The sequence below is a fragment of the Neomonachus schauinslandi genome, chromosome 2, assembly GCF_002201575.2.
Source record: "Neomonachus schauinslandi chromosome 2, ASM220157v2, whole genome shotgun sequence".
Classification (NCBI taxonomy): Eukaryota; Metazoa; Chordata; class Mammalia; order Carnivora; family Phocidae; genus Neomonachus; species Neomonachus schauinslandi.
In genome coordinates this window covers 15,462,523-15,484,726 of record NC_058404.1, presented here as the reverse complement: position 1 = coordinate 15,484,726, position 22,204 = coordinate 15,462,523, and the positions used below count along the sequence as shown (strand labels likewise).

Here is a 22,204-nt window from a genome sequence, read left to right as displayed (position 1 = left end):
AAAATGCTGCACAGAAAAGAACAAGGGAGAATATCTGGGGCCAGATTTAGCTGGGAGGCTTCTGGAAGCTTCTGGAAGGAGTGGCATTTCCTCCCAAGTGGGTGGGTGAGCGGGAGCCCCGGGACTGCCAGACGTGGACCCCCACGTAGGAACCCCCTTGGAGGGCTAAGGAAGTGCAGAGTGGGGGTGACCCTGGGGAGAGGGCACGAGGGTCTGTCAGAGAGGGATGGAAGGTGGGGTCCTGGGGACTTTTCCGGCCACGGGAAAGGACATTGGGTTTTATTCCTGAACTGCTGGAGGATATGTTTCAAAAAAAATTTTTTTTTAATTGAAGTATGAGAGACAGTCAAGTGCACAACTGTTTTACACACACACATGATGTAGACCCAACCCCTTGGAGGGTTTTAGGCAGGAGGGGGACCAGAGTGAATTTCATCTCAGCCGGATCCCACTGGGCCACGGCGCTGAGTGGATGGTGGAGGCCCTGCGGTGAGCTCGTCTTCCAGCTCCAGCCCCAGAATCCAGAACCAGGCTTTGCCCTCGGGCACCTTGTGGTCCATTAAACTTTCCTCCATTTTGTAGACTGTCAGGGCTTCTGTTGTTGGTAAGAACCAGGGAGATCACAAAGAACTAGGAGAGCCAACCTCCTGTCCAGATGCCTTCACTTCCGGACCCTCGGCTGAGTATGGACAGGAGGCCGCAGATGCTATAAATGTCAGTGTCACGGGCCCTCTTCTCCTGGGTTTTGGAGTTGGGAAGTAGGCTGATGTACGAGGGCACTCCCTTGAACGCTGAGGGCTTTGGCAGAGGGCAGTGTGAGGGAAGGATGGGGGCCTGTGGCTGCCAGGCTGCGCTCCCCTCAGTGTAGCAAAGGTCTCAGAGACACAGTGTCTTCTCACTTCCGCTGGGGAGTGAGGCCTCGCCTGACCGACGCTCCCCTCCTGGGTTCTCATCTGTCTCCGTCTCCTCGGCGGGCAGCCTCTGGAAAGCCTTGCCCATTCAGCCCTGTAAAAAAAAAAGAAAAGAAAGAGAAAAGAAAATGTTTGTTAAGAGTCCAGGCACCTTTTCTTAAGATTCAGCTGTGTTGAGTGAGCTGGTTGGTTCTGAGCTCTCCTTCACGTATGAGGTGACTTCAACCTCGGATAAAATGGCGAACAAAAGTCACAGTAGTACAGAGTTCTCTTTACCTTTTTTTTTTTTTTTAAACACATCTGGTTGAGTCTTTGGCATGTAAATTCTCTGTCAGGTTGATTGTTCTTTGCCCTTTGGTATGATTGCTGCTACTGGGGTTGGTGCTAATTTAATAAGTCGTTACTTCCGGGGCAAAGACGGATGCCCAGTTTGGTTAGAAAATCACCTGCTGGATTAAATGAGTCTCTTCCTTGGCCTAATAATAAAATAATAAAGGAGGGCATAAAAGGAGTTTGAATATCTCTAATTAGTTGGTGGCCCTTACAAAGGTATATAATAATACACCAAGTGGATCCATGCAAGTATTTTAAAGAAGGGGGTAATTTGGGATCATTGTTAACAGTAGCACTACCTTGGATTTTAAACCCTTCATAGAGCTTTTGTCTTCACTCCCACGGTGACCATTAATTAGCTATCCCTAGCCTCTGTGATTTGTGGACAGAGGTGAGAAACACAGGGATTCTGACTCCAAGGCCATGGTGGAATTTGAGAGATTCTCTCTCGTCCTTTTGAAAATGACACCATTTCTTGCTTTCAGTTCATGTGTCTCTGAGCCCGGAGTTCAGTCCAGTTTTGTCTTCAGGCACCAAGAAAAAAGCTTGCAGGTGTTTTTCTTTCTGCTTTTAGAAGCATGTATGTGGATAAGATTTAAATTGGGAACTGAAATGAGTGTTTTGTAGCAGTTTTTCACATGGTCTTTCGGTTCTGAGCGAGGGAAATGGATTGAAAATCCGTAAGTTAATTCAGCAGAGGCCAGCCGCCCAGTACCTTTTTGTTCCAGGCAGGGTGGAGGCTATTGTGAGTGAATCCAGTAAGTGGACGAAACGGGGAATCCAGTAAGTGGACAAAACAGTGGCCCCAACCCGGGAACTCTTGCTTGATGGCTGCTGTGGTTTACTTTTATCCTTGCCACGGATGATACAGCAGGAACACGCACACACAGGCACGCACTTGTGGCTGTCAGCGGGCTGGCCGCTGGTCTTGCCGTCGTCTTGTCCTTAACAGCTCAAGGCACTTTCCGATTTAGCCAGTTGTGCTGAGACCCCCCAAAAGGAGCACGGTGTCTCAGCACTTAAGATGTGTCTTCGAATGTTCTGTCTCTCCTGGATGATTAAATGGCCCAGGTGAGCACGCCCAAAGACCTAACCCTGCTTTGCTTTGAAGGGTGGCAGAAAAAAAAGAAAACTCCTTATTTTTATTTTTACTTTTCTTTAGCATTGAATTCTTTTTTGCATATGGTGACTTCTGTTTTGAGGAAGCGGAAGACGCCAGCAACATGTTGAATTGTTCTGACAATAGCCTGTTGGCGTCTTGCCCAGGTTAGCATGCTTTTGCTGAGCTGAATTGAAACCATCTCCAGGCCAGTGTAAAAAGTTTGCAGGTGCGGACGCTCAGTCTGACTTGCCTAGGCAGTGCTTTATAAGCCCATTGTGTTTCTCCATAAAAGGTAACCCCACCCTTCAAGAAAGCAAAGATTGCTGTGAACAGGGAGGCTATTCATCATTCCCAAGTCAAGCAAGCAATCCTTAGTGACTAGACATATAGCCATTAGGAAATAACGCAATTTGGATTTTTGTCTGCCCACAGTGCACCTTATAGGATGTACTTGGTTTTTTTTTTTGGTAATGACTTCCAAATTTGACTGACTTGAAAAGTAAAGCTTGAGTAGCTCTTTTAGACAAGCTTAGAAACTCAGGTATCACCAGGGAAGACTTGCAGTTGCAAAAAGAACAGATTCACAATGTAGAGACCACCTTTGGGTCACCCCGAGGGCCTCGTGGTAATGACTCAAGGTTGGCAGCCTCTGACCCCAGAATTCATAATGATTTGCGGATGGCCAGAAGTGATGCTAGGCTGTAGAACTGTGTCGTCATCTTTTTCCAGCCCCTTTGTTCACTCTTCTTTTTTGCTCTTTTTCCTGGTGCTTAAGGCGTAAAAAAAAATCCCTCTACAAGTTAAATAATAGCTTGAGGTGGATCTTTAGGTGGAAGGCCCCCCCCTCATTAGGGGGAGGGAGTGAAGGTCTTCCATGCTCCTTCTCGGTGGGCTGTGTGCCGTGCCTCTTGCCTTCTTCGGGGAGGGCTGAGCTCTTCGCCTGTCCGGAGACAAAGCATCCAATTTTACCAGTACTCCTAGAAAACTCTGAGCAATATTAAACTCCATGTGAGATGTGAAACCCAAATGTCACAATATACCCAGACCTAGAACCGAGAGTGCACCTTATTTTTCTTCAGGGGACCGGACCTGGGGAAGCCTGGTCACAGAGGTGAGACTGCATGGGATTCTCTCAGTTGCCATGTGCCAACACGAGCCTTGGTAGTAGTTTGACTATTGCCTTTCAACCTTGAGAAGTTTTTATTTGCCCAAGAAGCCTGCCATCTTTTTTTATGAGGCTATATATTTCTCACCCTCCCCTCTCCCTTGCCACCACCTCATTTATAATTAACCATCAGCTCCTTCTGTCTCCCCTCATATTTCTCAAATCCAGCCCCTTCTTTCTCTTTTTGATATTACCCCCAGTCACCTTCACTCTTGCCAGGGCTCTCCTTCCATTCTGCCCCCTCCCCATTCATTCTCCACATGGAGGGATTTTTTTTTTTAATTTTTAATTTTTTAAATTTTTTTTAAAGATTTTATTTATTTATTTGAGAGAGAGAGAGAGCACAAGCAGTGGGAGGGGCAAAAAGAGGGAAAGGCAGACTCCCTGATGAGTAGGGAGCCCAACGCGGGGCTTGATCCCAGGACCCTGGGATCATGACCTGAGCTGAAGGCAGACGCTTAACCGACTGAGCCACCCAGGCACCCCAGGATTTTGTTTTTTAAATGCCAGTCTCACCATCATGTCACCATTGCCCCTAGATCAAAGACCCGAGTCTCTCTCGTGTCCCAAGAGTCCTGCTACCTGGTCCCTGCCGACCTCTTTTATATTTGTTTTTGAACTTGAATTATTCTGAACATTTTGACTTCCATGGGCCTATCCTTCCAGAAAGCGAAGTGGGCTGTGTGTGTTGCCCTTGTGGAGCGGCCGTGAGGGCTCGTCCACACAGCACAGAGAGACATGGACATTTGGTAGCTCTGCTGGGAAGTGTAAGCTGCCACCCCAAGAAGTCTCACCCACATCTCTGCTCCCAGACCATTGACCCTTGAGATGTATTGATTAACTGGACCGAGATTTTATTGGGACAGATAATTTGCTCCCCATTACGGTAGCACATGGCACTGTTTTCTTGGGAGTGAAGAGTGTATACTGCCCCAGTCACACTCTTGCTTCGCCCTGACCTACAGCAACCTGTCAAGGTGGGCACAGGCTGCAGCTGGGGCAGTCCATTCTCTGAAATCATGAACCCCACGGTGACCGTCTTTTGCCGTCTTTCCCACCATTGCTCTTGGGCATCTCACCCAAATCATGGCTGCATTTGATTTAAAAATAAATGAATAAAAAGCACACAGATTAGAAGTTAAAAGACATAGGTTCTAGACCTACTTCTGCAGTTTTTTTTTTTTTTAATTTTATTTATTTATTTGAGCCAGAGAGAATGAGAGAGAGAGAGCAGGAGAGGGAGGAGGGTCAGAGGGAGAAGCAGACTCCCTGCCGAGCAGGGAGCCCGATGCGGGACTCGATCCCGGGACTCCAGGATCATGACCCGAGCCGAAGGCAGTCGCTCAACCAACTGAGCCACCCAGGCGCCCTGCAGTTTTTTTTACTTACCACATGACCTTGGGCAAACTCCCTAGGCTCTCTGAGACTCGATTTCCTGAAATATAAAATGGAAATAATAAGAATACTGATCCTGCCTACCTCCCAGGGTTGTTGGGAGCACAAAATGAGCGTAATGGAAAAATCACTGTGTAGTTAGAGGGTGGTAAAATAATATTATGATTATGATATTATCAAAATCATATTAAAATGTATTTGAGTAGGGAAGGTAGCCTCCATCTGGGCTGCATTGTCAGTGCTAATATTAACAATTTCAATTCTCGAACTTTTGGATAGGATCAAGAAGAAACTTCTCTCCCTAGTACTGTGGATAGCCTGATTTTCTATGCCCGCTGATAAGCTTTATGCTCAACCCTACAGCCACCTGGGTGACCTTGGCAGTCTATCTGGCCTCTCTGGGTTTCCAGCATCCTTTAGCTATAAAGTGGTAGGACCACCCCACTCCCCTTCCAGAGCCCCTTGTTTTCATTTCTAATAGTCTTTGCTCTTAAGAGCTTTCTGGGAAGCATGGGGGCAACTGCTTTCTCAGGTGGAGGCCTACATTAAGTCAGCAATTGTTAATAAAGTTAGAATGACCTTTTAAGGAACCAAACTGGTTCATCAGTAAGCAGCCATGAATAATATTGTTGCAATTCTTAGCAACTAGGTCTAGATAAAATTACATTCCTGTGGGTGACTCTTTTCCTGATGGGCTGACCTGATGTGCTGGAGAAGCTTAGTGGATTCCTAGCTCCTCTAACCATTGGGGAATTTCTTTGGCACCCAATATAGAGCTGCTGAAAAGCCGTTTCACTACTGGTTATGAGCCCAGATTCTCAGTAAGGTGAGATTCCTAAGTTTTTATCCTCAGATGGGCTTAGAAAGCCAGGAGCAGCCCGGTGGGAACTTGATGAGCTCTTTCGGTTGGGGAGACCTCCCTGCAGAGTATTTGACTTGAGCCTCGGGGTCAGGGAGAGTGGAATTTGATTCCTGGTTCTGCCACTTACTGGCTGTCTGACCTTGAATTAATATTTAACTCTCCACGATGCCTTTCCTCATGTCTAGAATGGGGACGATAATTGTACCTTCCTCATGGCGTCGTGGAGTCTTCCAGGTGGGAGGTCAGGGCTGAGTGGGAAAGGCAAAGGTAAGTGCTCAGGAAGTGTTTGGTTTTGTTACTATTATTTATCAGTCAGGGTACTCGGGTGCCCCACACGGTGGCAATTTTTTTTTTAAGATTTTATTTATTTATTTGAGAAGGAGGGAGAGAGAAAGAGAGCACAAGCAGGGGGGCGGCAGGCAGAGGCAGAGGGAGAAGCAGACTCCCCGCTGAGCAGGGAGCCCGATGCGGGGCTCGATCCCAGGACTCCGAGATCATTACCTGAGCCGAAGGCAGACGCTTAACCAACTGAGCCACCCGGGCGCCCCGCATGGTATCACTTCTGACTTGATTTGCTGTAGCAGATTGCTAACAGTTGGCTATGTGAGTGTCTTTTTGACTGTCAGGAGTCAGTGTTACTGTCCATGTTGTCACTTGGGACAAAGGCTGGTGGTTCATGGAACTCATGAGTGAGAGAGAGATCAGTCAGTTGATTGGGGCTAGTGCCTAAAGTGCATCCAGAGAGCATCTCAGACGTTGGGAATTCCTTGCTTCTCCTTTGGGCTTGCAGCTTGTGAGTTGGGCCCCCAGTGATGTTCAGATGTTAAGTGAAATAGCGTAAAATGAACCCCTTTTGGTGTACAGTTCTGTGAATTTGACAGAAGCGTGTACAACCACCACTATATTCAAGACCCAGGACATTTTATCAACCCCAAACATTTCCTCCCCTTACCCCCAGCTTCGGGCAACTACGGCCCCCTCTGTCTCCATCACTTCATCTAGGTTCTGAAAAGCCCTCTTGCCAGAAGTCTTGAAATTTGCTAGGAAGCATTCACTGTCACACGCGGTGTTTCCAAGTGGTCATGATCTCCTGTGGGACTCTGGCTGTGGTCGGTGGGCCTCGGTCTGTCCACTCGTCGGTTTGTTTAGCAGAGCTTCATGGAGCTGCCCGCGGGCGTAAGCCATGAGCCTGTGCTGGGATTTGGTACAGGAGGTTCTAATCCCAGTTCTCAACTCTCTCAGGAGCCACCACTTGGTTGGGACAGGAGGCACACAAATAAAAAGTTAAAGGGAGATATATAGAATTAACTTGCGATATGAGGCAGAAAGTCAGGAAGTGGGACAAGGTTGTGTCACGTTGTAGTTTCGGCCGAGCAGTGGGGACAGTGAGGGGGAGACGCTCTGGAAGGAGAGGACCGTCTGTTCTGGGGTGGCCAGGAGAAGGCTCAGAAAGACAGAGGCATTCTGAATACTGCCTCTTGCTCACCCTCCCCTTCCAACCCATGTGTTACTGCCTCAATGAAGCCTTTGATTCCTCGGACTGGAAAAAAATACTCCACTTTCTCAACTCTTTTCATGTGGCCTCTCCCCGGCCCCCTTCCCTTCTTTTTCTTTTCACAACTGTCCTAAACTTAACCTCTAGAGCATCCTGTGCTGGCCCGGAGCCCTCCCAGAGTTCTCACAAACCAGGCCCTTGACTGGATTGATCGTGCTCTGCCCCTCCTCGTACTTGACAACAACGTCTCTTACAAAGTAGGTGCTCAGTAAATCTTCCGTGCGTTGAATGACCGACTGAGCTGGGCGTTGTGGGGGAAAAGCAGCGAGGGGGAGAATTCTTGGTCAGAGCAAGGGGCTGTTGGGACAGGAAGACATTTGAGCTGCTGCCATCGTGTGTGCTCCCAGCTCACTTGCTGTCTACTTGGAACGACAAGGCAAGAGAGAATTGAACTTTGGAGAACTGGAAGTTAGAGTGGCTTTGATTTAAATTGAATTTATAGACGACCTTAACTGCCTTAGTGGGCAGGCTATCGCTTACAGCCAGCCCCTCCTCAGACACACACATGTGCATGTGCGCGCGCGCCCCATTTGGTTTCTGTCTGCCACCGGCTTTTAGGATTTGGGAAATCTTGTTTTCCTGCCATTTTATCTTCCGTGGGAGAAGAGGCAGAAGAGACTTGAGAGGGGTCAGTGTCGGCGCTCAGTCTGTGTCTGGTGAAAGGCATAATTGATGCTCTTCATGCTCAAATAGGATAGTCCAAAGGACAAAATAAGAATTTGGGAGTCTGCCTGCCATATATAGCCTGCCTTCCTCTTCTTTAATTTTATCCCCTCCAGGAGAACCTAAAACAGCATTCCGTTTCCCTTCCTCTCTGAATGCTATGGCTTTCTGGATGGTTATCACATCCCCACATCTCCTTCCCCCAGCCTCTTGGGTGCCTTCCCTCTCTTCATTCCAGAACTCGAGAATTCTCACTCCCCTCTCAAGCCTTCTCTGAATAGAATCAGGTCATGTTTTCTCTACCTCGTGCTTGTCATTTCATCTCTCTCCAAAAAGTAATTAAAACAGGAACTCATTTATAAACAAAAATACTGGAGCAATTAAAATGCCGAGCAGTTAAGACAAGAACTTGCCCATCATGGTGGCAAACTTCTCAAGAAGATTGGGACGCAATGGCCATTTTGCCTAAACTGATGGTCGAGAAAATGTGAGGGACGGGGAGGCCTGCACAGAACCTGAACTGTGTGACTTCGGGGAAATTAATCTACCTCTCTGTGCCTGAGCTTCTTAATTGATAAAAGGATTAGGACGGCTTGCCCGTCATTCTCCTGGGTGGAAATGTTAAACTAACATACACAGGCATGAGTAAAACGTTGATTATGGTGGCAAAATATTTTGAGGCCCTTGGGAAAACATTGCTATTCCTTTGTTGTTTCCATTTCTTTATCGATGCCAGTTTTCAGGGATATTTCAGTCAATTGCCAACAGAAGTCTAAGGCCAGTTCTGTTTAAAAGTGGGGGAGGGCATTAGGAGCATTCAGATTAAAACCACAATGAGATACCAGTACACGCCTTTCTGAGTGGCTGAAGTAGGAAAAGAGCGACAACACCAAAAGCTGGTGAGAATGTGCCTGAATTAGGTCGCCCATACATTGCTGGGAATGTGGAACTGTATAGCCATGCCAAGCGATGGTTCGGCAGTTTCTTGTAAAATGGAACATGAAGTTACCATGTGATCCAGCGATTGCACTCTTGGGCGTTTATCCCAGGGAAGCGGAAACTTACATTTATAAAACCTGTACCCAACTGTTCTTGGCAGCCTTGTTTGTAATAGCCAAAGAACGGAAACAACCCAGAAGTCCTTCAGTGGATGAATAGTGAAACAGACTGTGGTATACCCACACCAGGGAGTATTACTCAGCAGTGGAATGGAACCAGCCATGGATATATACTACACAGCAGCGTGGCCGAATCTCCAGGGAATTATGCTGAGTGAAAAAAGTTCCTCTCACAAGGTTACTGCGTGAGCTCGTTCATGAAACATCCTTGAAAGGACAAAAATTACGGAACCGGGGAACAGATGAGTGGATGTCAGGGGTTAGAAATGGTGGGGAGGAGAGGCTAACGGGAGGTGGGTATAGGAGATGCTTGTGATGATGGACCTGTTCTGTATTTTGACTATGCTGGTGAACACATGAGATGACATATGGTGAACACATGAGATGAACATATGAGATGACATACAGTTGCATAAAAACTAATGGCAGACACATATACACGCACACAGAGGAGTACGAGTGAGACTGGGAAAATCAACAAGAAGTGTAGATTGTTATCAGTGTCAGTATCCTGATAGCGTGCTGGAGTTTTCCAAGATGTTTCCATTGGGGAAAACTGGTAAAGGGCACCCGGGATCTGTGTCTATTATTTCTTCCAACTGTATGTGAATCTACAACGAACTCGAACTAAAAAGTTTAATTAACAAAAAGTTGAGGCAGGATTCAGAACCAGGGTAGTGGGAATTCATCTTCTCGGTGTCCTGGGGAGCTGGTGTGGCAAATCTGTGCGAGGCTTGGGAAAGCATTCTGTCCCGTTGTTCTGATATTTCCTCCCGTGGTCACGTTGCCTGGAGGGTAGGAAAGGGCTGGGAGCATGAACAGAGCCCCCAGAGCTGGAAATGATACAATGGAGTGGATTTTGGTGGTCCTTTCTCCTTAGTAAGATTTGATTATGTCTCTCTGGACCCAGGACCTGGAAAACAGCACGGCAGCTTCCTTCGGCTCAAGAGCAGAGGACAGAAATGGGTCAAGTTCAAAGCACTGTCTGTGTGGCCCTGGGGCTAGCTCTGGATGCAGCCTCTGGTCCTGCAGGCTTGGCTATGAGTAGATTGAGTTTGGGACATTGCCACATGTAAGCACCATTGGCCAGCAAGCTGGAAATAGCCTCTGGGGGCCAGGTTCCTGGCAAAGCTGCTTCTCTGGAGACATTAACCCAAAGTTAAGGCCGTTCTTCAGTTTCACGGCCGATGACATGTGGTGACTGAGAATCTGATTCCTGACTCTTCAACTCTTTTGGGAAATGTTGTCTTTCTTGAGAGTGCATGCTAGAACGGTGAGTCAGGCATTGGTGCATGATGGCTGTCTTGTCTTTGAAGTTGTAGGACAGTCCCATCTGGACAGCAACATCGAGGATCAAGAGATTGTCACTAACCCTCCGGACATCTGCCAAGTTGTAGAGGTGACCACTGAGAGTGACGAACAGCCGGTCAGCATGAGTGAGCTCTACCCTCTGCAGATTTCCCCCGTGTCTTCCTATGCAGGTAAGAGGGTAGGTGGGAACCTTCGGAGCTGAGCAAGGATGGGGGGGGCAGTCCCTCAGTGTGGGGCCACCTGCTTCACTGCACAGCAAAGAGCCTCTCCTCCGTCCTAGGAATTATTCTTGCTTTATTTTCCCCACGGACATCTTCTTGGGTACTTGTGTTCTCAGAAGACATGGCCACAGCATTTCTTGACTTGATCACCCATAACGTTTTCGTGCATGACTAACAATATTTCTTTGGAGAAGTAGTTCATCGAAGTCTGTTTTCGTGCATGACTAACAATATTTCTTTGGAGAAGTAGTTCATCGAAGTCTATTTTATTTGCATAAGTTATCAGAAATCCGGAAGGGTGTTTTCAATGGAATCTGAGTTTGACCAAGTTGGATGGAACCTCGAAGACCATTCCTTCCAGCTCCTTCAGAATTTTTGGAAGTGAAGGCACATGTCCTAGGTCACATGGCCAGTGAGTGTTTGGGTCAGGACTTCACCTCAGCCTTGAGACCCGGAGCCTCATTCCAACCCACCATGTTTACTTGTTTCCACTTATTTTCCCCGTCTCTTTCAATTCAGTGCAGCTTCTCATCAGGCCAGGTGCCTGAGCCCGGATATGATTCCCTAGGGAAGGACCACGTAACGACCCAGGAATTGACCCAGACAGTCCTAGGATTAGAACAGATTCGCGTGGTTCTTCCATCTTTACAGCACAAAGTGGGGGCTCCCTTGTCTACCATCATTTTATCATCTTATGCTCTCCCATGATCTCTGCTTAATTTTCAGGGGACTCATTTATAATTAGAAATATAAATTCTGAGTCAATGTTATTGCTTGCAGACATTAAAAATAGAAAGCAGAGGCCCTATCCCGAGGAGCTACCGTCAGCTCTAATACCCGTTCAGGAATCTTCCTAGTGTCCTTGATGTGCCCCCAGTGTCCCCCAGTTCGGAGGCTGCCCCAGTGGCTGGCACACAGTCAGAATTAGAATTAGGTTGGTTCAAAGGACAGGTTCTTTGTGAATTGTCAGCCACTGACCTAACCTTCTATTTTCTGGACACCAGCTTTCTATATTTTTAGCTTATGTTTTCAAATTGCGGTGAAATGGACATAGCCCAGAATTGGCCATTTTTGCTATTTTTAAGTGCCCATTTTGGCGGCAGTGAGTGCATTCGCCTTGTTAGGCAACCGTCACCACCATCCAGCTCCAGAACTTTCTCATCTTGCAAAACTAAAACTCTGTCCTCGAGAAACACCAATTCCCCTCCCCCTCCTACCCCCAGCCCCTGGCAACCGCCCCGCTCTTTCTACCTCCGTGAATTTGGCTGCTCTAGGTAACTCACGGGAGTGGAATCGTACCGTGCTTGTCCTTTTGTGATGGGCTGATTTCACCTAAGGTCCTCGAGATCCTGACTTTCTTCTATGCCAGGAACATAGAAGGAACGTGAGAGTGAACCTTGACTACAAGAAGCTTGTAATCAGTCAAAGAGGCTAAGCTGCTCATGGGTTGTTTTGTCATCACGTTTTGAGCCCCTACCTGTGCGAGATCCTTGGTGGTCTTTGCCAGGCCCCAGTGATAATAATTACTATTTGCTGCATGTTTGTGGTGCCCTGGGATCTGTGCTCCATGCTTGGAAGCAGCTGACTTGCTTCATCGTCAGGAGAATCACCCTGTCAGCCTGGGTATCATTGTTATTCCCTCTTTAAAAATTAGGAACCTAAGGCCAGTGTGGGTAAGGCAGTGTGTCCGGGGAAGAACAGTGGTTCCACCTTCGTGTCGCTGGTTCCAGCAGCCCGGGCTCAACCCTTCCCCAGTAACGCTGCCCTGGACACGTGCACAGGGCTCTGGGGTGCAGAACGCACCCACATCCCTGACCTCCAGGACCCACCAAAGGAGGCAGAGCAGCGTGTTTATGCCTTAATTTTACAGTTGAGATAACACCAGGCTACTTTGCATATATTTACACAGCTATGGCTGAAAACGTGTGACTTTCTTCTACATCGTGCTGCTGCATGTAGCTGTTTTAATTTTTTTAAGGCTTGGAGCCTCAGAATAAACTTCTCTGTTTATCTCTTGAAGCCTTCCTGAAGCCTTCTTGAGGCTTCCACAAAGATGTCGTCGCTGTTCTGCCCTCGAGGCCTCTTGCCTCGGCAGAAGAATCCCAAGAACAGCTAATCCATGCAGAGAGAGACGAAAATTTCATTACCCTTTTCAGGACATTTGCATAGATTTGCAAAGAAGGATCGCAGTGCCAGGCTGACGGGCAGGGGGACTGTGGTTGGAGGCTGGCTCTTCAGTCTGGCCTTTGGTTCTCTCCCTTGTGTCATTGTCTGAATTCTCCAGAACCGTTTGGAGGGAGGCTCATTGGCTGGAGCCAAGATGTTTCATCACTGCCAATTTTCCAGAGCTTACAGACCCGAAATTTACCTGTTAGGGACTGTGGCTGGTTGAGGTCTTTCAGTCAAGGAATTTTATAGTGTTCTGCTGGGAAAGGCAGCTTTTGAGTTCATTCACCCTTCTTACTTTATGTTCCCCAATAGGATAAGCTGCTTGTCTGGTTTCGTTTTTTGTTTTTTGGTTTTTTTTTTGTGATCAGGTTCCTTTGTTTGGGCTGAAATTCAATTGAATTTCAACTTCCTCTCACCATTTCATTCACTTGCTTAGGAAACTGGTATTTGGAGGTTGTTGTTTGTGATTTTTTTTTTTTTTACCCTTACTGATCATTGAAGTATAACCACAGTCCGTTTTGCAAGTCCATCTTCTCTGTGGTCTAAATCATTTTGTGGTGAGCAAGAAAAGAGGGGGTTTCCTTGAGTGGATGTACTTGCATGGGATGTTTTAAGACCATATAAATTTCTTGTTGGATTCTTAGAACTTTCATCATGCCGAGAGATATCCCAGAGCCGAACCTTGGGAAACTGCGGAGGACAGGCATTTTATATTTAAAGGTCTTCTGTATGGTGGCCTCTTGCCTGATGTATGTATGGCACCAAGATTTTACTAGGTTATTGAGGATTTAGTAAAAGAAAGCCATGGTAGGATTTTGTGGAGGACTGGACGAGAGGATGGAGAAGAGTGTAATAGAAAGGATTAATTGGTTATAACTGAGAGAATGGAGATTGTCAGCATCTGACCAGCAACTGGCAATAAAGACTTTGGGTCCTCCTGGAAACCATAGCAGGCTTGCATTTTGTTGGGTGGGGCAAAGGTAACAGTGCTTTGAAATGAAGAAGACTCTGATTTGAACCTTTTGATTGAGCTTTCTAGTGAGTTGAGGAAAGGATCGAGAGAAAGAAATCTTTGTCAATCTTATTAGTAAAACTGGTTGAACAAGAGTCTTCCAGAAAATGTACCAGGATGTCAGAATGCAAAAAAAAAAAAAAAAAAAGACTTTCACATTAAGCCTCCTGTCTCCCTCCCCAGAATGTTCCCGAGGTGGTTGGACAATAAAAACTGGGCTGAAGTGGCATGTGAAGCTAAGACTCGTGTCTCCTCTGGAAGAAGAATCTTTGAGATCAGCCCGTCCCAGGGTTGATCCCCATTCTTCCCACCAGTCACTTTCAGGAAAACTGGGACCACAGTGTTGAAATGAGCTACTCATGTACCTGTAATACCCTGCAAATACCTTCCACTTAGTCACACCCCGCTAGTGAAGCAACTCCGATTTTTTTTTATTCCATTGTATTCACCACCAATAAAAAAACAAATCTAAATTCTTCAAAAGGGAAAATGAAAGAAGAGTGCAGGCTGATACTCGGCAGTGGCCTTGATCTGAATGTAGCAGCTGCCATGAACTCATTTGTGATAATAGGAAGGGATCTTGAGAATGGCAACAGTGAAGGAAAACCAAGGAAACAGAGGAAGATGGGCCTGTGTGCACCCAACAAACCAGTGGTGTCGGGGTAGCTGAGAGAGCCAAGCTTACTCCGGAGAGAAGAGTCTCGGGTCCTCCGGCTGGAGCTTGAGGCATCTCGTGCTCCTAGGTGAAAGGCACTCAGGGCCATTCTTTTAAGCAATAAAAACTAGAAATTTGCTTGCTTGCTAATCAGCTTGTTAATACGGAGATCCTTCAGAGTGACTCCAGAAGCAGGTGATCTTAATTTAGAAGCCACTCTCTTGACGAACATTTGCGTTAGATGAAAATGTCAGTTCAGAACATGTATGTCTTCTCTTGTCTCAGACTGGTTCCCTGAAGCTTTGAAAACTGGGTCCTCAGGACGCCTGGGTGGCTCAGTCGTTAAGCGTCTGCCTTCGGCTCAGGTCATGATCCCGGGGTCCTGGGATCGAGCCCCGCATCGAGCCCCCTGCTCCGCAGGAAGCCTGCTTCTCCCTCTCCCACTCCCCCTGCTTGTGTTCCCTCTCTCGCTGTGTCTCTCTCTGTCGAATAAATAAATAAAATCCTTAAAAAAACAAAACAAAACAAAACAAAAACTGGGTCCTCGAGGGCAGTGAATATTCTGGTCACGTTCACGGTCTCTGCGAGGTCTTACCAAGGAGTCTGCCCAGGGTCTGCCTTCCACCCCCTCCCACAGCTGGGGTTGGGGCAGGATCCCAGAACCTTGGTGTTAACTGCTCATTTCCATGGATTTCCAGCTGCCCCCCCCCCCCGCCCCTGCCCTGCCCCACATGCCTCTGGCGTGTATTTGTTTCTGTTTGAAGAGGAAAAGGAACAGAAGATGATGGTATTGATGGAAGGTAATTAGGAGCAAAGAGGGTCTAGACGCGTATGAGAGGAAGAGGAACCCTGGCTTCAGAGCCCAGAGAGAAAGCTAAGCATAAAAATGGAAAGGGGATCTTGAAATTTCAGCCCGAGCTGCAGGAGCTCTCCCTGCGGGGAAGCAGCGCCCGGAGCCCGGAGTCAGATGTACAGTTGTGTTTTCTCTTCTCTGTGCTGACTCAGGCCACAGCTTTGGCAGGTTTCTCAACATCTCTGTTCCTCATTCTTCTTGGGAGGGGCCATACCGATCCCTGCCTCCCTGGGATACGGCGCCAGCACGAGGGTTCTGCGAGCAGGCTTTTTAACTTGTTTTGCTCGTGGCGGCTGTGGCCCATGGGCCTCCTGAGCTAGGGTCGTCGTCAGCCCAGGTGAAGCCTTCTTCGGATGGCCGTTGCTCACTGCTGGGGATGCTGTGGGGAAGTCTGCTGGGTCTGAGGAGAGGAGAGGCCAGGCTCCTGCTCTGGTTGCTCCCGGGCAGCCCCCCCGGGGAGGGGAGGGGAGACGTCCCTGGAGAAAGTCTCCAGGGCGGGCCCAGGGTGGTCAGCATTCTCGCTTTCGTCGTTGGAGGGATGAACCTGTGGCTCAGTTTATCCATTTGTTCTTTAACCTTTAAGTAATAGAGATTCTGCTCTGGGGGCTCCGGCTCCGCATGGTTGAAAGGGCTCCGTCTGGGCTGGAGGCCTCGGGTCCCAGCTGTGCCACCAGCCAGATGTGAGCCTGGAGGTCAGCCGCTCTGTAGGTTTGGGGCGGAAAGAGGTAGAAGGTGCCAGAGCACCTGAGCTCTTCTGCATAAAGGGGGCGATGGGAGCTGCTTCCCACTGAAGATTTCTGCGGGGGCTAAACAAGGCCTGCGTGCCCAGGTGCCGGCTCTCTATAAACGTTCCCCATGATGCTCTCTCTCTAGGCCTTGTCTGTAGAGGAAGGACCCGGACTCAGGGATCTCTAAGGCTCAGTGTATTTCTCTACCCTCTGTGCTTTCATTTCTCAATGCTATAGACACTGAAGAGCTGCACACCATCAATTTTTTATTTAAAAAAGATGAAAAGTATTTCACTTAAAAAAATCTTGTATTATACGTACAGGTGATGTGTGATCGCTAGCTATTGACTTAGACTCTGTTAATCTAGCCTGTTGTGCAAATCCACTGTTGAGCAAGGCCGATGAGCTCAGGACAAAGGTGTGCTACCATTTATTGAGTGTACGCTGTGGGCCAGGCCCTGTGCTAGTCCTTTTCCCACACATCCTCTCACTGATTCATCACTTAATCCTCTTGGGAAGATGTCAATACTCCCGTCTTACAGATGAGGAAACTACACTCTGTGAAGTTAGGGAACCTGCTCTGTGTCTCGAAGCTGGCAGACTGAGTCAGGATGGTAAGCGAATTAGTTGTCTATTGCTGCATCACAACATAACCACAAACCTTAGTAGTTTAAGACAACACACATTTGTTATCCCCTCCTCGCCCAAGTTTCTGAGGGTCAGGCATGGCTTAGCTGCGTTCTCTGCTCAGCATATTGCCTTCACAGACCTGTGGTCAAGGTATGGTCCAGGGCTGCTAGCTCGTCTGAGGGCGGGATGTCGGGGAGGAGGTCCATGTCTAAGCTCACAGGATTTGGGGTGGAATGTAGTTGTTTGTGGGTTGTCAGACTGAGAGCCTCAGTTTCTTGCTGGCTGTTGGCCAGAAGCAGCTCTTAGTTTTTTTTTGGTCATGCAAATCTTCCCAACATGGCTCCTTGTTTCCTCAAAGCCAGCAAGGGAGAAAGTCTCCTCACGAGACAGGATTCGATCTTACTTGACATAGTCATGTACATCCCATCGCTCACGGTGTTCTGTTGCTTCAAATCAAGTCGCAGGTCCCAGCTACATTGCAGAGGAGGGAGTCCCAACCAGCAAGTAAACACCAGGAGATGAGGATCGTGGGAGCCACCCTAGAATCTGTCCACCACAGTAACCCGGGTGGAAGATGCAACTTTATAAACCCAAGATATAAGTATGAAAGGGATATGAGGTAAAGGAGGGATCCGAGTAAGTGGGGGTGATCCAGGAAGGCTCTGAGTTGGGACTGGAATGAACTAATCGACAGGGATTGGAAGAAAGCACGAGTGGGGTGTGTGGATAGAGCAGACTTGAGGAAAGAGGGTGACGTGGGTGCAGGAGTGAGCAGAGGTCCCGGGGAGCAGAGAGCAGATTGGCACCGTGCGGCCAACACCCCAATCCTGGGAGGTATGGGCCATGAGAAAACATAGCCTGCCCTTGGAGAGGGAGCTACCCCCCGACTCTTGGATGAAGGGCCAAAATCAGAGAAATAGAATCCACTCTAGCATCTCCCAAGTACAAGTGGTTATTGAGCCTCACAACGAGGGTGACGATCATGAGTTCACTGACCCATTTCTCCTTTGAAAAAAAGAAATGCTGATATATTTTTTAAACACTGCCTGAGCCTCACCACAGTTTGAGCAGCAGGAATGATGGCCCTGTTTTTCTCTCTGTGAACAGAAAGCGAAACTACCGACAGTGTGCCCAGTGACGAAGAGAGCGTCGAGGTAAGCATGGCGGCCGCCACTCGGCTCCAACAGACGCTGTGGGAGAGCCTTCCCCACCAACACTCCGGGTTCCTTGCTGCTAGTTACGTTTCTCCAAGTCTGATCAGAAGTTCTGCTGGAGGACTTTGTGTGTGTGTGTGTGTGTGTCATCCAATATACATAACATGAAAATTTACCATACTTTTGGATTTTGAAGTATAGATTTAAGCTTTGGGAGCTGAATGGGAGGAAAGAGTAAGGTGTTCCCATTAGAAAAAGAGGCTCTGACGGCAGGAAATGGCGACTGAGGTGGAGGCCGGAAATTGTTGATATTCTCACCACTGCACACGTCCTAATCCACCAGCAGAAACAGAAGGGCCAAGTGGCCAAAAGCAGTGATGGGAAGTCACCGTCAGAAAGTGCTAAGCCAAAGAATCTCCACGGTTACCTGGAGTCCCCTCCCTCTGTGGTCTGTGCCCAGGGGCTAGGTGTGTTTTCAGTCTGCTCCAGGCTGGGCTCCCACAATGGCAGGAAATGGCTGTAACCTCCGGCTTTGTGTCTGTTTGAGAGAGAAAGAGAGAGCGACTGACTGACTAATGGTTGTTTCAGTCCGTGATTTCCCAGTGTACTAAACACTTCAAGTGGAGTCCAGGAACTCTGAAAAGACAGGAAGTGTAGATGCTCACAGACATTCCAACCCTGTTTCTTCAAGGTCAGAAATTCCATTGCCTTCTTTGAGTGAAGCCACCCTCGAGACCCCCTATTTGCTTGGCACGCTGGAGCGCTAAGCTGTACCCATTTGAAAGCAGTGGAAAGGCACTCGCCTTCTGGGTTCCTCACTTCCCTTTCTCTGAAAGCACAGATTGACTCAAAAGGCTGGATTGGGCCGTGAGTGAGGAAGCAAGACTCTATGACACACCAGCCGTGATGACCTAAAACCTACCTCATGATCAGGCTGGGGGACCGGAGGAGAGGGGAACCAGAAACCAAGTTGCTGCCTTATTTTCCTGCCTTCATAGAATAGTTTTGGCTGTTTTTCTGGGAGGTAGCAAATGGGAATTGATGAAAAGGGAAGAGAAACCATTGCTTGGGATGTGAACAGCTGGGTGTGGATCTCAGTTGAGGGATGTCGAGTCGCTAAGCTTCTATTCATTCCACGCCTCTTCAGAAACTCAGTTAACACACCAACATGTGGGAATGGGGTGGAGGGGGGGGGGCATCTTTTTTTTTTTTTTTAAGCCATTCGATCGAAGGCAAAGAAAAAGATATATATCTTGATTCTTTTCTTTGAAAGGGACGACCACACTGGCGGAAGAGGAATATTGAAGGCAAACAGTACCTCAGCAACATGGGGACACGAAGCACCTACCTGCTGCCCAGCATGGCGACCTTCGTTACTTCCAACAAACCCGACCTCCAGGTCACCATCAAAGAGGAGAGCTGTCCGGTGCCTTACAACAGCTCGTGGCCCACTTTACCAGACCTGCCCCTCCCTCCCTCCGTGACCCCAGCGCCCAGCAGCAGTCGGCCGGACCGGGAGACTCGGGCCAGCGTCATCAAGAAAACATCCGATATCACCCAGGCCCGTGTCAAGAGCTGTTAAGCCTTCGACTTCCCCTGGTGGTTGTTGGGATTTCTTGGCTTTGTTTTGTTGTTTGTTTGTATTTTATTTTTTCTCTCTGACACCTGTTTTAGACAAATCTAAGGGAAAAAGCCTTGACAATAGAACACTGATTGCTGTGTCCAACTCCAGTACTGGAGCTTCTTTTTAACTCAGGACTCCAGCCCATTGGTAGACGCGTATCTCTAGAGCCTGCTGGATCTCCCAGGGCTGCTCCCTCAAGTTCAAGGACGTCATAGGACCAACACTCACACGGGCAGCGAGGTGCTGCATTGCCTGTGGTCCAGGCCAGCATGGTGGAGTGGATGCCTCAGAACGGATGAGAAAATGTGAACTAGCTGGAATTTTTTATTCTTGTGAATATGTACATAGGGCAGTACTAGCGACGTTGCAGTCTGCTTCTGCACCTTATCTTAAAGCACTTACAGATAGACCTTCTTCTTGTGATCTTGCTCTATTTCTCAGCACATTCAGCACCCCTCACCAACCCCTTCGCGGCCCTTTGTCCCGCTTCCCGGCCCATCCCATCCAGTTCCTTTCCTCCTTTTCCTCCCCGCAAAGGCTGTGTTCCACATCCCTGAGGAGAAGAAGAAAATGAACTTCTCCACAGATGTCCCATTTTTAAGACTGCTTTAAAAAAAAAAAAGAAAGAAAAAAGAAAATCTAATCTGCTGTGCTTGAATGCCACGCGGTACAAAGGAAAACTTATCATGGAGATATTATACAAATTCCCAGATTTGAAGACAAAAATATTCTAATTCTAACCAGAGCAAGCTTTTTTATTTTTTATACAGGGGAATATTTTATTCAAGGTAAAATTCTAAAGAAAATATAATTGTTTTTTATCTTTTCTACAGCAAATTTATAATTTTAAGATTCCTTTTCTTGTTTATCAGCAGTTGTTATTACATCCTTGTGGCACATTTTTTTTAATTTTGTAAAGGTGAAAAAGCTTTTATGAGCTCATGTAGCAATCAAATTATCCTGTGGATTGATAATAAATGAATATGATATATAGTTAAATTTTTAATGGGCATCATGCCTGACTTTGTCTGTGTCTACTTGAGAGTACCACCATGGGACAGGGGCGGCAAAGTATCATTGCTTCTTGGGGATCAAAACTTTCTCCCATTTCAACCTCAAGAAACCCTGGAGGGGTCTTACTATGAAGATCGAATGGCCTCCTCTTTCGAGTGCTCACCCTGAGCCAGGTGCTCAGCTGCGCGTGTAAATGAGCTACCTTCTTCACTTGTCAAGGTTGTGTCCCGGATAGGGATTTAGCTCCATTTCACATGGAAGAAATGGAGGCTCCAAATGAAAATGTCTTTACTCAAGGTCACATGGGTAGTAAGAGTCAAGGGCGCAAGTGAAGGCCAAATCTGGTGTGATTGTGGAGGGAGTCCAAAGCCACCCCCCTATCTCCTTCTCTACTGTGAGCACGTTCCACCCACCTCTGTGCTTTTCCTGTTCTCGTCCATAGGCCTATACGTATGACTAAAATTTTGTATTTATGTCACATACCAGGCCCATGGGCAGGCAAGATGTTTTCAGTACTAGGAAATGCATGTTGGGCTCCTGGTCTACCTCAGTCTTCTATCCAGGACCTGGAGCCTTAGAGAAGCTGTCTTCAGTACTTAGGGCTCGTCTTTTTGAATGACAGAATTCCAGACTCCTTCACCCATTTGTCATTTCAAGGTGTGTCCCTGACCTTGGAAAAGCCACTGCACTAACCTCTCATGCATCCATGATATCTATAAAATCAGAAAACCAAGACTTACCTGCCTATCTACTACCTCTGGGCGTTGTGGAGGAGATTGCTAAGTTAATATTTGAAAGGGTTCCTTCAATGAAAGGACAGCTATTTTTATGCTTTTCTCCATGTGTGGCTGCAGACATAATTAGTGGTCATAAAATTATCCAGCTCAGAACAGAAATTAACTGAAGCATTTTACTGGTTGATGTGTTGGGTTGAAATGCCACATCTTGATGGTTGACTGCTTCTGTGAGGAGCACTTTGTTGACTGTGTGTTTACTCAATTTCATGGGAAAGCCTCACTTTCTTAGTGAAAGAAGTCCTGAAGAGGAAGGAGATGCTCCCTCCCCCTAAGCACTATGCTCTTCAGTGGAGACCTACTCTTCTCCCGAGTCCTAAATAAATGAGTCCAGGTTTGTTGTGACTTCTATCTAAGTTGTTTCATTTAATCATCCTGTTTTTAAATAAATTGAAAAAATAATGACCAAAAATGGCCCTAAGTCACTTGGCCTGGCAGTCAGAGGGTTAAGGGTGGCTTCTGTCCCTGTCCCCCTTCCCTCTTCCGAAAGCAGAGGAGTCAGCTCACATCCTGCCCCTTTGCGCAGCTCTGCAGGTCCCAGACGCCATCCCTGTGGTTGCGTCCTCCACCTCCGTGGCTGTAACCAGACTTATAGAACCTTACCAGCTGAAAGAAAATTCAGGATTTAGAAATGCACAATAAGGAGAACAGAATCGTGTTTAAATGATTTCTGAGAAAGGCTGTATCATTTCTAAGTGTTACTTGCCGGGAGTGTAGGAAAACGAGCTAGTTCTGAGGGTTGATGTGAGGAAGAAAAACAAATGAGATGGGGCATCTCAGGCACTCAAGCCTCAGACCTAGTTGTTGTCAGTTAAAGGAAGTACTAGGGACACGTGCTTCATTTGGCCAGCATCTGTGTGAGCTGATACGCTTTTATGATGGGCTTGGGTGTGTGTGTGTGTGTGTGTGTGTGTGTGTGTGTGTGTGTGTGTGTG

General features: G+C 47.5%; 1 protein-coding gene across 3 annotated transcripts in view; it reads left to right on the top strand.

Annotated features, from left to right (window-relative positions):
• IRF2 (interferon regulatory factor 2) overlaps positions 1 to 20,467 on the top strand; it is an 81,679-nt gene extending 61,212 nt beyond the window's left edge. For all 3 annotated transcript variants that reach the window (XM_021694101.1, XM_044911697.1, XM_044911696.1), the window contains exons 7-9: positions 10,421 to 10,585; positions 17,791 to 17,837; positions 19,111 to 20,467. In XM_021694101.1, coding sequence (XP_021549776.1) covers positions 10,421 to 10,585; positions 17,791 to 17,837; positions 19,111 to 19,419 — 521 coding nt within the window. In that variant the 3' untranslated portion in view covers positions 19,420 to 20,467. The remainder of the gene's footprint in view (positions 1 to 10,420; positions 10,586 to 17,790; positions 17,838 to 19,110) is intronic.
• The last annotated feature ends 1,737 nt before the right edge of the window (positions 20,468 to 22,204 follow it).